The 18,017-nt window shown below is 41.9% G+C and overlaps 1 protein-coding gene across 2 annotated transcripts in view; it reads right to left on the reverse strand.

The window, feature by feature from the left end:
• Positions 1 to 18,017, reverse strand: part of SYT6 (synaptotagmin 6) — a 178,520-nt gene that overhangs the window by 25,378 nt on the left and 135,125 nt on the right. For both annotated transcript variants that reach the window (XM_070745666.1, XM_070745665.1), the window contains exon 4: positions 4,793 to 4,913. In XM_070745666.1, the coding sequence (XP_070601767.1) occupies positions 4,793 to 4,913 (121 nt within the window). The remainder of the gene's footprint in view (positions 1 to 4,792; positions 4,914 to 18,017) is intronic.

Raw genomic sequence — 18,017 nt, forward strand, 5'->3', positions numbered from 1 at the left:
TCTAGGTTAGCCGGCCTTGCCTTTCTGTCCAAGGCGGGGGGGTTTAGTGATTTTTCGGGTGATTTTCGCATCCGGAGGATGCTGGAAGGCTGGGTGAGGGAGCGACAGGGGTTCCCTTCTGACACTCGTCAGGCCCTGACGGTTCAGCAGCTGTCTTTGATTAATCAGGCATTTGACAGTCTGTGTGCCTCTCTGTACGAGGCCCGTCTTTTTAGGGCAGCGACTTGTGTTATGTTTTTTGGGGCCCTCAGGGTCAGCGAGGCAATGGCCTCCTCGCAGTCTGACTTGTCGCTCCGTGCTTTCCAGCTTACTGATCTGACCTTTAGGCAGGGGGGTGTCTCCCTTTTGGTGAGACATTCCAAGACAGATCAGTTACAAAGAGGGGTTAGAATTGAGCTTAGTGCTGCCACCGATCAGTCTGTGTGCCCGGTGGCTGCTTTGCAGCAATTTTGTGGCTTGCGGGGGTCAGGGCGTGGGTACCTTTTTCAACACCAGGATGGTACCCCCCTGACCCGGTATCAATTCTGGGCGTTAGTGTTAAAGGCAATGTCTCAGGTAGGCATGGATCCCGCCGGCTACGGAACGCATTCGTTCCGTATCGGTGCCGCCACTAGCGCGGCACTTTCTGGTTTCCCGGCCCAACGGATTCAGGAGATCGGCCGCTGGCGGTCAGCGGCATATTTGGGTTATGTTAGGCCCGCTGAGGATTCTGGGCAGGGTTTAGGCTAGGTAACCTCTCTGTGTGTGTCCTCTTCCGGGTTCCCAGTCCAGGCAGAAACCGACGGCGCTGCTGTGTGGCCACAGCATGGTCTTCTGGGCCGGCCGCTCAGCAGCCAGAAGCGCCATTGGGACCCAGCTGTCGTTGGGACGGTGGGTCAATGTTGTTTGGATGGGCCGGAGGGGTATGCGGTGGGAGGGGCTCCTACCGACGTTGCTGGGTACTCCGCATCTCAGGGCGGTACCCGGCGCTGCTGGGCGGGCGGCTACCCAGGGTCGCGCCCAGATGGGACTGGGTGGTCGGCAACCCATAGCCGCACCCAGATGGCTGGTCTTGCACCTCGGTGGCAATGACCTGTGCCTGCTTGGTGGTCTTCCATTGATCATCCAGGCGCGCGAAGACCTGCGGTGGCTTCGCACGGTATGGCCCACCACGCAAGTGGTGTGGTCAGAGATCTTCCCAAGGATCGTTTGGAGGGACGCCATTTCCCTTAGGGCCATACACCGGGTCAGGCGTAGGGTGAATAAGGCCGTGGGAAAAACAGTCAAGGAATTAGGTGGGGTTGTAGTGGCCCATCCCCTCATCACCATAGATCGGCCGTGGCTTTACCCGGCCGATGGCGTTCACCTGTCAGAACAGGGGAACGCCATTTTCTTACAGGACCTGCAGCGGTCTCTGCGTGAGCTGGCGCAGATAGAGGGGGGAGTCGGGGGGCCAAGATAGAGATCTGACCCCCGCTCCGTGGCAGGTTAGGGGCGGAAATCTGGGTGGTGGTTCAGCAACTGCGCGTTCTCCCTTGGGCATCTTTGGGGATGATTGACAGGTTCTCTCCAAGCCCATGGTGGGTGCTACCTGCGCACTTGGGGGGAACCTGTCTTTGGGTCCCGCTATTGAAGTCCCAGGGTAGGGGTGAGCCGGCGGGACCCCCCTCATGCGAGTGCATGGCAGGGTCTCAGGTGAGGGAGAGGTCCCTCACCTGGACCAGCATCGACTACGCCCTTAGTTGCCCAGGAATGTTGACCTTTTACGTCATTTCCGCCCCGGAAGTGTTTGTTTGACCCTGCAGGTCCACTGTTTCCAGGTCATAGTTGAATATGTTGATTTATGCAAATTTATGCTAATTCATGCTAATTTAATTAATAAATTATGCAAATTTATTATAATAAAAATGACCCAAGTTTAAATCCAGCTCTGGTGTCCGTGTCGTTACTCCGTCTCTTCTGCAATATCGCCGGCTCGACTTACCGGCCCACGGCGCTTCTGCAGAAGGGCCGGGCAGACTCGGACCCTTCTATGGCGGCCGCCATTTTGTTTTTGGCCGAAATCTCGCGAGACGAGATTTCGGCCGGGAAAGCCTTGCCCACGTGGCTGGGCATGACGTGGGGTCCGGGCGGGGCTTGCTGGCCCTATTTAAGGGCGGCAGGCCTCGAGGCAAGCCTTTTCGCCCGGACCCAGCACAGGAGCAGACACCCACCCGCCCTTCCCTATTTTGCAGTGTGCCTGGTGGGTCGCCTTCGGGGGCCGAATGGGAATTTTTTGCAGCCTTGCCCATTAGGCTAGGCTGTTTTTTCGCCCATTCCACACTGGGGAGATGGACGTGTGGTTAGGGGGTGCTTGCATTTAATAGGTTAATTGGCTTACCTCTGGTCATTTGGGTAGGCAGGTTAGGGGCGGAAATCTGGGTGGTGGTTCAGCAACTGCGCGTTCTCCCTTGGGCATCTTTGGGGATGATTGACAGGTTCTCTCCAAGCCCATGGTGGGTGCTACCTGCGCACTTGGGGGGAACCTGTCTTTGGGTCCCGCTATTGAAGTCCCAGGGTAGGGGTGAGCCGGCGGGACCCCCCTCATGCGAGTGCATGGCAGGGTCTCAGGTGAGGGAGAGGTCCCTCACCTGGACCAGCATCGACTACGCCCTTAGTTGCCCAGGAATGTTGACCTTTTACGTCATTTCCGCCCCGGAAGTGTTTGTTTGACCCTGCAGGTCCACTGTTTCCGGGTCATAGTTGAATATGTTGATTTATGCAAATTTATGCTAATTCATGCTAATTTAATTAATAAATTATGCAAATTTATTATAATAAAAATGACCCAAGTTTAAATCCAGCTCTGGTGTCCGTGTCGTTACTCCGTCTCTTCTGCAATATATATTTGTCAGGAAAATGCAAACACTGACATCTGGAAGCTGAGGCCATTAAAAATGATTATGACACTGAACCAGGTATTTACACATGGAAATTTCTCAAAGGGAATTAAATTACATAGTTAATTCCCTTTAATTCATGGATTATATTTACAGACCGGAGCTTCTACTGTAGTATTCATTGTTTTTAAAAAATTGTTTCAGCAAAGAATAGGAAAATATTTTAAAAATAAGGACATAATAATACATTCCAAAGACACTACATAACTGTGGCTAATACAGGATAATATAGGCTGTTCACAGATTGAAACCATTAACCAACCTCTCACCCATACTATTGAGAAGAGAAATCTGTTTGAAAATTTATGGGACATTCTCATAATGATTGCTGAATCTAATCTAAAACCAGAGTTGGGCAGCAGCCAATGTGCTCAGGTGCTCTATCCTCATAGTAATTTACGGGATGCATATGCAGCTGCATGCCCCCAATGCACCCTTGTGCAAGGTTTGCCCTCTGTGCATGCACAGCAAGCAAATCTTATTTGAGGGAGATTTCGATGATTTTTGCGAGGGAGATTTCGATTATTTTTGCCAAATTTTTTGCTTCTGTGCATGCACGGAAGTAAAAATATCAGCAAAAATGGCCAAAATCTCACTTGTGCATGCATCCTCACACAAGATTTTGCTTGCTGCGCATGCGCAGAAGCCAAATCTTGCACCAACATGCCTGTTGGGTGTGCACACACCCGCGACAGCCTCAGAGGGCACACTGGTAGGAGACAAGACGAGCGGCCCTTCGCTGTCTAAAACTATAATGACATGTGGAAATACTCTTGGAAAACAGAAGGAAGAGCCACAGACTGGATAATAGGTAAGTAAGAAAAAAAATCTCAGTCAACGGAAGGAGCGTGTTACGTACAGCTTTAAGCGGCATAGATTTGCATGGCCGCCGCTGATTGGATAGCGGTGGGAGAAATAAATTGCTGTCTCTGGCCAGCTGGCTACAGGAAAGCCTTTAAAGGCAGCTTCCCAGCTCGTGCTAAATAAAGGTGCTGAACTGCTCATACATCTCGCCTCTTCATTCCTGCTCAATCTAACAGAGAGGGCAAATGGGAAGTGAGGACCCTCCCCAGTTTTCAGAGGGTAAAATGAGGGGAAGAGACAAATTCTTTCGTTTCTTGCAAGATAGTGTTAATGTAAGAATTGTTCTTCTTGTCTGGGTTATCTTGAAAGGTTAGCAGAAACTGAGACCAAACCAATGTCTTTTTCATGATGGCCATGCACCTTAATGAAAAAGCACAGAAGTAGGGTGTGCACATATAACAAACTTTAGGCAAATTTGAGTCCTAAGGATATTGGTTTAGTAGGTCTGTGTGTATATGTGAGTGGGTGAGCGGGCATGTATGTGTGTATGATAAAATTTAAATCAGGACTAGTTTTCTAAGGAAAGACTTAAAGAGAAGTTAGCCAGACTAGAAATGTCTGTCTGTCTGTCTGTCTGTCCGTCCGTCCATCTGTCCATCCGTCCGTCCATCCATCCATCCATCCATCCATCCATCCATCCATCCATCCATCTATCTATCTATCTATCTATCTATCTATCTATCTATCTATCTATCTATCTAACATTCTACTTTAATATAAAAAAAAGAAAATGAGAAAATGAATTAAGACTTTCTAAGTTGCATAGATCTTTCATGGAAAACACTTGCTCTCCAATCAAGCAACATTAAGTAGCCTATTTATACACACCACCCTTTTCCGCATGTTTCTGGAAAATATATTAACCCATAGATCACTTCACTAGAATCCAACAAATCAATCCATTTAATAATGTATAGGAAATTCCCTTGACTCTTGAAGGAATAACAGTGGCACAGAAACATCGCAGAAATCAAATACAGCTACCATGTTCAGAGATAGGAAACACCTACCTGAGTATCCTGTTATATCCATTGCTTTGAGATTCCTGCATTTAATGACTGTTAGAGTGAGGCGACCTGCAGTTGGCAGGTAACAAAGGGAAAACATGATCTCTCCCAGGTCCACACTTTCCTTTAATAAAAGAGAGAACATAAAGCATCAGAAAATATAAAAGAATTTATTCTCACTTTTTTTTTAACCTTGCCTACACTTTCTACAACTCTGGTTTTCTTTACCTCCTACCTTCTCGAGGCAACACCAAGACTTTGTTATTTAATAACCTTTGAAAACGTTTCATATGCTGATAAACAAAGATGCGGAGATAACTATTTATCTATCAGAAAATACACATGTAAAGTATGCAGCAGATTTTCTGCACTATTCAGGTCACCTTGCAGAAGTCCTTCAACAATAGACAGTCTCCTAATTCATACACATTGAAGTTTGGTTTCATTAAATATAGATTTTTTGAGTCATATCAAAACAGAACTATTGCTTCATTAGGTCAGTGATGGGTTGCTACTGGTGCGGTAGCCAGATTGCACCATTTCTGTGTGATCACTCCAGTGCCAGTACTTTGGATGCCGCCATCTTTTTTCCTTAATTTTTAGTCTCCTGTGCATGTGCAGAAGCAAAATCTAATGAGGGGACATACGTGTGTGAGAGATTTTGGTGATTTTTTGCATGCACGGAAGCAAAAAAAAAATCAGTGAAATCTCGCACATGTGTGGATCCCCCCTCGAGATTTCAGCATGTTTTCTTCCTGCGTATGCATGTAAGCAAAATCACACCAGGGATGCACACATGCACGTGAACATCCTCATGCTACGCACACAGCGCACCAGTAGCAGCAGGTAAGAGGAATCAGCCTCAGCGTCAGGTGAATCGGGAAAGCTGACCTTTGAGACCTTTGATCCCCTATTTGTAAAATGGGGTAAATGATAGATTATAATTATCGTTATAGGATTATAACACTGCCAGATAAAAGAAAATTAGCTTGTGTATAAATATTCAATATATGAAACTTGCAGCCTTCAGAGCTGTCTGACGTTGTGGTTCTACCTGGAAATGTAGCCAGAATCCAATGAAAGCATGGAAGAGCATGATCTTAAATAATTGGGAAAACAGGAATAGGCTGCTAACTGGGAAACTAGAGAGAACAAACTTTGATCCTCATGCCGTGCACTGAGAAGGATGCAGAAGCAGAAGATTGGGTATTGTATAGACCAGTGTTTCCCAACCTTGGCAACCTGAAGATATCTGGACTTCAATTCCCAGAATTCCCCAGCCAGCAAATGCTGGCTGGAGAATTCTGGGAGTTGAAGTCCAAATATCTTCAAGTTGCCAAGGTTGGGAAACACTGGTATAGACCTATAAGCAGCGGTGGGTTACGAGCCGGAACGCTAAATTGCGCTTGCCACCGCGGCTCGTAAGTTCTTGTGGGGCCAGCGCAATTTTGCTTTCGCACCTGTGGAGGTAGCAAAATCATGCACAGAGCCGCAGGTTTGCCGTGTTTCACTGAGGTTTTTTTTGCTTCCGTGCATGCCGAAACAGGGGAGCACCTGCGGCTCTGAGCGTGATTTGCTACCTCCACAGGCGCGGAAGCAAAATTGTGATGGCCCCGCAAGAACTTATGAGCCGCGGTGGCAACGCAATTTAGCATTCCAGCTCATAGCCCACCACCGCCTATAAGATATGGCCCACATAAAATTTACCAAATGTATAACAATATAAGGGGCTGCAGAGTTTCTGGGCTATTTGTTGCTTTCCATTAATAGAACATTAAAAATGAGAATTTATTAATAAGGAACTGAATATTTAGCTGTAGGTTTGCAGCACTATGTACTGTATTTTTGTTCAGGAGTGTGTTCCATTGCATTTAATGAGACTCAGCCAGGTACATGAAGACTTAGCCTCAGAACCTTATGCTGAAAGACAGGCACATGGGAGTATGTTTCACTGAATTTTATAGGATTTATTGTTGAGCAAACAAACAGCAGTTGGTTGTACAGCAGTTTTGACTCTTGTTAAACATGAAAGCAGCAAAATTCTCATGTGAGTTTAGATAACAAATGAAAGGAATTTATGGAGTTCTAGGTAGAGAGAGCAATGGAAATCCTGCTATATATCAGACAATTCATGTTACAGGGCAACAAGGTAATTCAAGAGACATATGAACTATAGAAAATATAGACCTGAGCTAATAAGTGTCCCATTTTGCCCTGCTTACCTTGGTTTGTTTTAGAAGAAACTCGATGCAGTGCATTTGTAGGATGTACTCCGTGTATTTTGCAATCAGCAATGGACAATCTCCCATTCTTGCTCACCTATTAACCTGTCAAGCCTCTACTAGATCTGCCTCCACCACAACAAAGACCCTTACAGGTGTTTTGGCCTCCTCAAATGTCTTATTTTACCTCTTTATTTTCTAGCAATGGAACAGTGGAAAATGTCTGCTGAAATGAGGTTTAAACTAAATAGGGTTAATTAATGTGCTGCAGTCTCAACACTTACTAGCCAACATGACTTTTGGGGGGAAACCTTTTAGAAAATACTGACAAGTTTAAAATTGCCAAATTTTGTTGTGACTTGACTTAACAAGATTTCTAGGGACTGACAAGCTACCTATGATCATTTGAATTGTTTTTCCTGTGATTTCTTCTAAAACTCCCCTTTGTGACATCTTAATTTTAAGAGGTTGGTTTTCTTTTGATCAAATAAAATTATTTAAGGTAATTATGCTACAGCATACCCTGTTTCCCCCAAAATAAGACATGCCCTGATGATAAGCCCAATAAGGGCTTTTGAGTGCATGGCAATAAGGCCAAGCACTTATTTCAGGATGCAAAAAAATATAAGATAGGGTCTTATTTTCAAAGAAAGATGGTAGAAATAATTTAAAAACCTACCATATTTTTCAGAGTATAAGATGCACCTTTTTACCCCCTAAAAGAGGCTGAAAATTTGGGTGTGTCTTATACTCCAAATGTAGCTTTTTTGAAGTTTTTTACTCAGCCTTAACAAGCTGCTAATGATCTTCCTGGCTTGCAGGCTTGTTTTCATTGCTGCTCTCTCCAAAAATATTTTTTTCAGTCCTAACAAGGTGCTAATGATCTTCATGGCTTGCAGGATTTTTCCATTCCTACTACCTCCGAAGAAGCCCTAAGTCTTTGCAGGCTTGTTTTCATTGCTACTCCCTCTGAAGAAGATTTGTTTTCACACCTAACCCATAAATAATGTATTGAATCTCACCAGACTAAAGATGCTAGCCAGATGAATACCTGGTAGGTAGATTTTTCCTCCTATTTTCCTGCCCCAAAACTAAGGTGCATCTTATACTTCGGTGATTTCAAAGGCCAGTCAATCCTAGATGTCATAAACTGGTCCTTTGAGGATCCAGAGACAATAAACATACAGGCGAGTAAGGAAATTTCAAGCAATGGAGATACTCCAAGTCTCTGTGTTCAAATTTCTGCTGAGCACCCAAGCCTGTGCTGAGAGGCTTCCAATCTCACAATGCTTCACAATCTCACAATGATCAGAACCCACTGCCTGGTATCTGGCCAGAATCTGACACTTGGCAAAATAATTTGTTTCTTCAAACCTTTCAATATCTCATCAAACCTTTTTCTGAAGACAAGGCATTACACTAGAACTATCTATTGTATTCATATTAATCCTTAAAATTTAAATCTAACCCCTGATGGGGGGGAAATCAAAGTTTTTTGCATGGCCCCCTGTAACTTTGCTGAGATATGCAGCATTTCTGTAGATAACTTTAAAATGTGACAGGTTAGAAGCCTGTTGATTGCTATATGATTAAGTATTAACTTGATAAATTGATTTATTTTGCTACGAACATTTGATTGATTGCTTCACAAACAAGATTTATCAAGGATCACAGAGAAATTTCCTAAAGATACTGTACTTTTTAAATTTCATACTGACAGTACCAACTCTTATCTAGCAAGGATTTCAGTTGTACAGCATGATTTAATACATTGTATTTATATAAAATTTATGTTCATTGCATGAAATCCATTATTTACAGTATATTCACATTTAGATTGCAATATGTTCCTGTGACATTGAATTAATAAGCAATGTTTTTTCTTCACAGTTTTAAACATCAAAGGTATGATGCAAAAGTAGGGGAAAAATCCTGTCCTTGGGATGTGTCGTGATATTTCAATGCTATCAGCTCATTAACTTGAATCTTGAATTCAGAATAAATATTGACTGTATCGTAGAAAATCATTAATTTAACTGAAAAGATATAATCCCCCACAAGCACAGCACGCAAAGATGAGGTGATCAGTCATGGTTGATTCTTAAGATGATCTTTTAGGAAAGGGCTTATTAGAGTAAAGCTGGAGCATCATATACCCCAGTGCCTTCCAATTCTTGATATACAGCTGAAGCAATAACAGGATATTTTCCACACATGAGATTAAAACCTGTTTTTAATCAGTCAATTCATAATGCATATCTAAAATCCTGCATTGCCTAGAAAGTTCTTTAGGCTTTCATTTGCTGTATTAGTAGCTCCCAAATACTGTTACTTCAAAAGTAGTTTCATGTTGCTCTTCATTTGAAGCCAAATGGTTACACAATATTATTGGCAGAAAGTTGTACTTCACACAGAGGTGTCAGACTGGATGTGTCACTTGCAGGCAATGCCCACCTCCACTCCATGAAGGGGGAAAAACATTGTGATGTATCACATGACGGCAACGTGACATGGCAAGTGTCCCCCCCCCCGACCTAGAGGGAGTGGTCTTTCCAGAGTAACTATATTGTGCAGACATACTGGTTAGAACATACTCAGATGGCTTTCATTTACAACACCAGATGTAATGAGCCTGGCTGCCCAGTCTGTGGCTGGACTATGTGAGAGAGCCATTATATATTTCTAGTATATTCTAATAAGAAATGTTTGAGCTTAATTGAGGTTAACATGGTAAAAATTCTACTTTAGAAGAACTGAATCTCTTCCCATTACTCAGCTGTGATAGCTGCCAAAGGAGTCCAATTCTAATCTTGGCTACAATCAGTGAACATTACATACTTACTTCCAGATAAACTTTTGGAAGCCTACACAATGTGGTTGACTCATCGTTTGACCTATCTTCTTTTACTAGCTCTAAGCCCAGGGAGATTCAGTTCATTTAACAATAGAAAATAAAATATTGCTGAAGAGTCTGTAGAGCATTATACGTTGGATGTCAATGAAAACAAATTTTGAACTAACTATTTTTGTCAGATCATTATGCAGATGTGATGAAACTATAGTATGCACCAATAATTCAGATGAAATGATGTTAGTTCATCTCAGGCTTGGTGAACAAAGGCCATGACTGAACTGAAAATGTTATTATACTTTACACTTTTCAAATATTATTCTCAGTTCATTCATGACATTTTATGTCCACTAATTTCTCATACACTTATAAAAATGGCAACTTGATAGCCTATTAGTTAATAGAATTATCATAGTTGCTCATCATTTTAAGTTACATTTCTATGTTCAATCCTTCTTACACATGAAATGTTTTGGTGCAAGAATACCAAAATTTTAATGGATCTCAATCTATATCACCAAGCATCTTGTGATTTGATCACAAGATTTCTGCATATTTTAAAGGTCTATTTATTGTGGCATTCAATACAGACCATCCATATAAGCCTCACAGACTACTGGTAGTTCCTGGGCTGCACTTTGGATCCAATGAACTATTTAGAGAATTCTTTATTTGCCAAGTGTGATTGGACACACAAGGAATTTGTCTTCGGTGTATATGTTCCCAGTGTACATAAAAGAAAATATACATTTGTCAACAATCATAAGGTACAACACTTAATGATTGTCATAGGAGTCAAATAAGCAATGAAGAAACAATCAATATTAATAAAAATCTTAAGGATACAAGCAACAAGTTACAGTCATAAGTGGGAGGAAATAGGTGGTAAGAACAATGAGAAAAAACTAGTAGTAATAGTAGTGCAGTAGTAATGAGCTGCTTCTGGAGCTTCCAGCCACTAATTCCCATTGGTATTGATAGTAAAAAGAAAGAGAAAGGGGAGAAAGAAAATACTCCCCCTCCCCAAGGAACAGCATTATATTTCATGTTTCATATTGTGCATCCCAGAAAAAAACATGGAGTATCAATCCATAGCAGACCTTGTTGAAAACATATATGGACGTTTGTTTGCAGCCTTTGCTACTGTTGAAGAAAAGACCTGCTTTCAGTGCTTATTATCATGGTTTTCAGTGTAGAAACCGAAGATAAGGCGAGATAATGATTTTTGAAAAAAATGGGTGTGATCCCATTTTCTGAAGTACAATGATCCCTCGATTTTTGCGGGGGTTGCATTCCCAGACTGCCCGTGAAAGTCGAATTTCTGCAAAGTAGAGATGCGGAAGTAAAAACACCATTTTTGGCTATGGGCAGCCAAAAACTACCCCCGTGCACCCTTTTCCAAGGCCGTGCAAGGAGCCCGGCTTGAAGTTGGGGGTGGGGAGTGACGAAAGTGCAGAGGCCGCCCCTGCCCCACCAGCGCCTCCGGCCCCCTCGCCACTACCCCCCGCCCACCCGATCCGCCCCTCTCACCAGCTTTCTTGGGGCACGGGTCCTCCTGCAGCAGCGCTGGTGGCTACAGCTTCTTGTCCTCCTTATTCAGCCGCTAGCCGCTCTGAGCGCTTTGAGAATGCCCACCCCGCCCCTCTCGCAGTCCCTTAGCTGAGAGCGCTTTTGTCCCAGCTGTCAGCGAGGGGGCTGCAGGGGAGGCGGGGCAGGCGTTCTCACAGAGAGAGAGCAACAGACAGAGCGAGATAGAAAGGAGAGAGGGAGAGAGAGAGGGGGAAAGAGAGAGAGAGAAAAAAATGATAGAAAAAAGGGGAGAAAAAAAGAGAAATGAGAAAATGATTGAAGCAGAGAATGACAGGAAAGAGAGAGAAAGAGAGAGAAAAGTGACTCTTAGTGATGACATATGATATCATCGGGTGGGAAAAACCATGGTATAGAAAAAAACACACGGAGTATAGCCGTTTCGCGAAGTTTGAACTCGCGAAAATCAAGGAATCACTGTAATTGTGTTAAATCAATCTGACTCAGAAGAGATTTAACAGATTTCTTCCAATAAAGGTCTTCATAACCCGATCCTAAATATTCAGAAATCTAATGTTCTTCGTGTAATGTGCACGAATGCTCGAAGCTTGAGCAACAAGCTCTGTGAATTAATGGCCATAATATCTAGAGATAATTTGGACCTGGTTGCCATAACTGAGACATGGTTTAAGGATTCTAATGAATGGGAAATATCCATACCAGGATATACACTGTATAGGAAGGATAGAATAGAGAGAAGGGGAGGTGGAGTAGCCATTTATGTTAAAGAAACTCTAAAAACAACACTAATTCAAAATACATGTCAAGATCTAGAGACCCTCTGGATTTGCATGCAAAATAAAGACGGTTCTGTCATTAGAATTGGGGTGATCTATAGGTCTCCAGGGCAATCTGAGGAATATGACAACAAGATGGTGGATGAAATTACCCAAATGGCAGTAAAGGGAGATATTGTGGTTATGGGTGATTTCAACATGCCTGATGTTGACTGGAATATCCCCAGTGCCCTTACATGCAAAAGTAAGAATATAGTAGAGGCCTTTACAGGAGCAGCTCTGGCACAGCTGGTTAAGACACCAACTAGAGGGGAAAATATTCTAGATTTAGTTTTTACGAATGGGAATTGGGTTTCAGATGTCAAGGTGGGAGAAAATTTAGGTTGCAGTGACCATCTATGTTTGTGGTTTGATGTAAAAACTCATTGTGAGCAATCCTATAATGCAACCAAAGTATTGGATTTCAGAAAAACAAATTTTAATGCAATGGGGGAATATTTAGATAATGAATTAAAGGGGAGGGATAAAATGGCAGGAGCGAGCACCCAGTGGACTGTATTTAAAAAGGCCATCTTAAAAGCCACTGGACTGTATGTAAGACAAATAACTAAAGGTAAAAGGAAGAAGAAACCGCTATGGTTTAGCAACGATGTAAGGACTATAGTCAATGAAAAAAAGGCTGCCTATAGGAGGTATAAAGAGTCTGGAAGTATAGCTGATAGGGAGGTGTATAAAATGAGACAGAAGGAGGCGAAACAGATAATATATGCTGCTAAAGCCTCAAAAGAGGAAGAAATTGCCAAATCTCTAAAGAAGGGGGATAAAACCTTCTTCAGATATATTAGTGATAAGAAGAAGAAAAACTGCGGCATCACGAAGCTTAGTACCGGGAAAAATACATGCATTAATGGGAATAAGGAGATCGCTGACCATTTCAATAGCTACTTCTGTTCAGTTTTCTCAAAAGACACCTTACAAAATAATAGTATAGAGGGATATAGCATTGCCTCCAACTGTACGGATTCAGCTCCAGTGATCTTAGAAGCCGATGTCTTAGAAGAACTTGAACGATTAAAGATAAATAAGGCAATGGGTCCAGATGGCATCCACCCCAGAGTTCTTAAAGAACTCAGATCTGTCATTGCTACCCCCCTGACTGATTTGTTTAACCAATCCTTGTTAACAGGAGATGTTCCTGAGGATTGGAGAATGGCAAGTGTTGTGCCTATCCACAAGAAGGGCAGTAGAGAAGAAGCTGGTAACTACAGGCCAGTTAGCTTGACATCAGTTGTCGTTAAAATGATGGAGACTCTACTGAAAAAGAGGATAAATCAGCACCTAAAAAACAATAAATTATTGGACCCAAATCAGCATGGCTTTACTGAAGGCAAATCATGTCAGACTAATCTCATTGATTTCTTTGACTATGTCACAAAGGTGTTGGATGAAGGTGGTGCCGTGGATATTGCCTACCTGGACTTCAGCAAAGCCTTTGATACGGTTCCACATAAAGAGCTGATAGATAAATTAGTGAAGATTGGACTTAATCCCTGGATAGTTCAATGGATTTGCAGCTGGCTGAAGCATAGACACCAGAGGGTTGTTGTGAATGGCGAGTATTCTGAGCAGAGTCAGGTTACAAGCGGTGTGCCACAAGGGTCTGTTCTGGGTCCTATTCTTTTTAATATGTTTGTGAGTGACATAGGGGAAGGTCTGGTAGGGAAGGTTTGCCTATTTGCCGATGACTCTAAAGTGTGCAATAGGGTTGATATTCCTGGAGGCGTCGGCAATATGGTAAATGATTTAGCTTTACTAGATAAATGGTCAAAGCAATGGAAACTGCAGTTTAATGTTTCCAAATGTAAAATAATGCACTTGGGGAAAAGGAATCCTCAATCTGACTATTGTATTGGCAGTTCTGTGTTAGCAAATACTTCAAAAGAAAAGGATTTAGGCATAGTGATTTCTGACAGTCTCAAAACGGGTGAACAGTGCAGTCAGGCAGTAGGGAAAGCAAGTAGGATGCTTGGCTGCATAGCTAGAGGTATAACAAGCAGGAAGAGGGAGATTATGATCCCGCTATATAGAATGCTGGTGAGACCACATTTGGAATACTGTGTTCAGTTCTGGAGACCTCACCTACAAAAAGATATTGACAAAATTGAACGGGTCCAAAGACGGGCTACAAGAATGGTGGAAGGTCTTAAGTATAAAACGTATCAGGAAAGACTTAATGAACTCAATCTGTATAGTCTGGAGGACAGAAGGAAAAGGGGGGACATGATCGAAACATTTAAATATATTAAAGGGTTAAATAAGGTCCAGGAGGGAAGTGTTTTTAATAGGAAAGTGAACACAAGAACAAGGGGACACAATCTGAGGTTAGTTGGGGGAAAGATCAAAAGCAACATGAGAAAATATTATTTTACTGAAAGAGTAGTAGATCCTTGGAACAAACTTCCAGCAGACGTGGTAGATAAATCCACAGTAACTGAATTTAAACATGCCTGGGATAAACATATATCCATCCTAAGATAAAATACAGAAAATAGTATAAGGGCAGACTAGATGGACCATGGGGTCTTTTTCTGCCGTCAGACTTCTATGTTTCTATGTTTCTAATTGCAATTAAATGCAATTCCCCTTTTATTTTAGGATGGCAGTTATAGAGATGCATAAAGTTATTGTATTCTTGCTTTTTCGTCACTCTTGCTTTTAAAAGGATGAGAAAGTGGCCTACCCCAAGATCAAGAAAGCTGATTTCAAAATAACTCCTAAAATCATAATGTATTGGAAATATATCATCTAAATGTTTCCGGTATGGTATTTCTGAATATAACCTGTATGTTGGTTTTAGTACAGCCTTTCTCAAACATTTTACCCTGAAAGAACCTTTGAAATAATTTACCCTAAACCCCTTGAAATAATCTTGGGAATGATTTGTACGAAAATCACTAAAAAATATGAAAACTTCACAATGCAATTTAATTCTAACCTACACAACCCATATTTCACAACATTTACAATGGCACAGTGGCAGGTTGGCAGCCAAGTCGCACGGTGTGAACATTCCTATCACAGCAAGTGCTAGCATTGTACAAAGTACCCTACTCCTCCAGACTTCAAATACTAAATCTAGAAAATTTACAACTACGTCGTCTCCGAACTGATTTAACTGTTGTTCATAAAATCATACATCATAATGTACTCCCTGTCAGTGACTACTTCACCTTTAACAACAACAACACAAGAGCACATAATAGATATAAACTGAATGTAAATCGCTCCAAACTTGACTGCAGAAAATACGATTTCAGCAATAGAGTGGTCACTGCCTGGAGCTCATTACCTGATTCTGATTCCAACCCCAAAATCTTCAACCTTACATTATCTACAATTGACCTCTCCCCTTTTCTAAGAGGTCTGTAAGGGGCGTGCATAAGTGCACTTTTGTGCCTAATGTCCCTGTCTTACTGTCTTATTATCCTTTCTATTACTACATTCCAGTTATGTTATGTTATGTTATGTCAATATGTACTATAATACTATACTTGTTTGACAAATTAAATGAATGAATGAATGAATGAATGAATGAATGAATGAATGAATAAATAAATAAATAAATAAATAAAAGTAAAGTAAAGTAAATGTCTGTACTATACTATCTGGATCATCAGCTTTAATTTCCACGGCAATCTAAAAAGAGTTAAGTTCATTCTCCCATCTCTTTTCTCCTTTGAAATTTGCCCTATATTGATGCTCCCTTCCATATGTGGATCTCATTGTTCTCTCTCCTACAATTGTGTACTGGACAGCATCATCAGTACCAATAAAAGAGAATATTAGTCTGATGATGTTCTAGTACATCTAGCACTGATGATATTATCTAATCAGGGTAATGAAATGTCTGCAAGAAAAACAACCAAAATCAGAGAGCACCAAGGATCCCTCAATATAATCAGTAGAAGAAATCAGTAGTAAAGCGCTCACGGTATGTTTATTACTACAACTAATGTTCTCTTTCCAGAGACTCAGAAAACTTTACAATGTTAATGCAATAAAAATTAAAAACAAAACTCAATAAATACATTTATGATCATGGTTTTCAATGTAAAAACTAAGGTGAGATAATGAAATGCCGTCATTTAGGAATAGCATGCTCCTATTTCTTCCCAAATGCGGGGCATGAAGAACTATGTTTTTATAGACAACAGTTTTTCAAGCAATTGAATTTTTTGCGGCCTCGCCCCTTAGGCCGGGCCGTTTTTTCGCCCATTCCACACTGGGGTGATGGATGTGCGGTTAGGGGGTGCTTGCACTTTTTAGGCTGATTGTATTGTATTGTATTTGTATTTATTCGATTTGTATGCCGCCCCTCTCCGAAGACTCGGGGCGGCTCACAACATGTAACAACAAATCATAAATAATCCAACAATTTTTTAAAAAGTTTAAAGATTTAAAAGACCCCATATACTAACAGACATACACACACGCATACCATATATAAATTAAACATGCCCAGGGGGAGATGTTTCAATTCCCCCATGCCTGACGACAAAGGTGGGTTTTAAGGAGTTTACGGAAGGCAGGAAGAGTAGGGGCAATCCTAATCTCCGGGGGGAGTTGGTTCCAGATTGGCTTACCTTTGGTCATTTGGGTAGGCAGGTTAGGGGCGGAAATCTGGGTGGTGGTTTAGCAACTGCGTGTTCTCCCTTGGGCATCTTTGGGGATGATTGACAGGTTCTCTCCAAGCTCATGGTGGGGTGCTACCTGAGCAGTTGGGGGGAACCTGTCTTTGGGTCCCGCACATTGAAGTCCCCGGGTAGGGGTGAGCCGGCGGGACCCCCCTCATGCAAATGCATGGCAGGGTCTCAGGTGAGGGAGAGGTCCCTCACCTGGACTAGCATCGAGCTACGCCCATAGTTGCCCAGGAATGTTTATTGCTACGTCATTTCCGCCCCGGAAGTATTTGTTTGACCCTGCAGGTCCATTGTTTGGGTCATAGTTAAGCATGTTGATTTATGCTAATTTATGCTAATTTAATTAAATAAATTATGCTAATTTATTTTAATAAAAATGACCCAGTTTAAATCCAGCTCTTGTGTCCGTGTCGTTACTCCGTCTCTTCTGCAATTGGGAAACAATTAATTAAAAAGCTACTTCTGAATAGGACTACCTGCTAGGTTGGTTATCTTTTTGGTTGGTTAAGTTTTTAAAAGTGCAGAAGTCAATGCTGTGGCCATTTTAAATAAGTAGGTAATGTGGGGCAGGAGTAGCTGGTTAATCCAGATAAATTTGATTAATTCCAAAGAGGACTGGATCTGTTTGGATCTGAATCTAAACATCTCTGAGTTGATTGGCAAACAAGTTAATTTTGTTGTTTGCACAACATATTTAACTCTCACAACATTTAAGCATGTTATACAAATAGAGCCAGAAGATATTAGTAAAACTGGTAAGTAGACTTGATTTGGCAAGATTTGGCTGTACAGCGTACATAAAAAGCTGCATTAGTTAATCCTATGTTGACTACAACAACAAAAAACAGCAAAGGACATAATCAGAATGAAAGCCAAGAGAATACATACAATAATATCCTTGTTTTGCTTTCAACAAACCTGCCCTTTAGAAAAGAAAGGCCATAGCTCAGAAGGTAGCCTGGCAGTAAATAGAGCTGCTGTGAGCTGTTGCCAAGCCTGTTATTTGCAACTCTGAGAAATAAATGTCTTTGGTTCACATTATTTTTAGGGTGGGGGGAGCAAAGAGCTAAAAAGAAGGCTACTGTGAATGATATTCTTTTTTACTAAGTCCTTGGGTTCCTCAGACTTTTA

The sequence above is a fragment of the Erythrolamprus reginae genome, chromosome 3, assembly GCF_031021105.1.
Source record: "Erythrolamprus reginae isolate rEryReg1 chromosome 3, rEryReg1.hap1, whole genome shotgun sequence".
Taxonomy (NCBI): domain Eukaryota; kingdom Metazoa; phylum Chordata; class Lepidosauria; order Squamata; family Dipsadidae; genus Erythrolamprus; species Erythrolamprus reginae.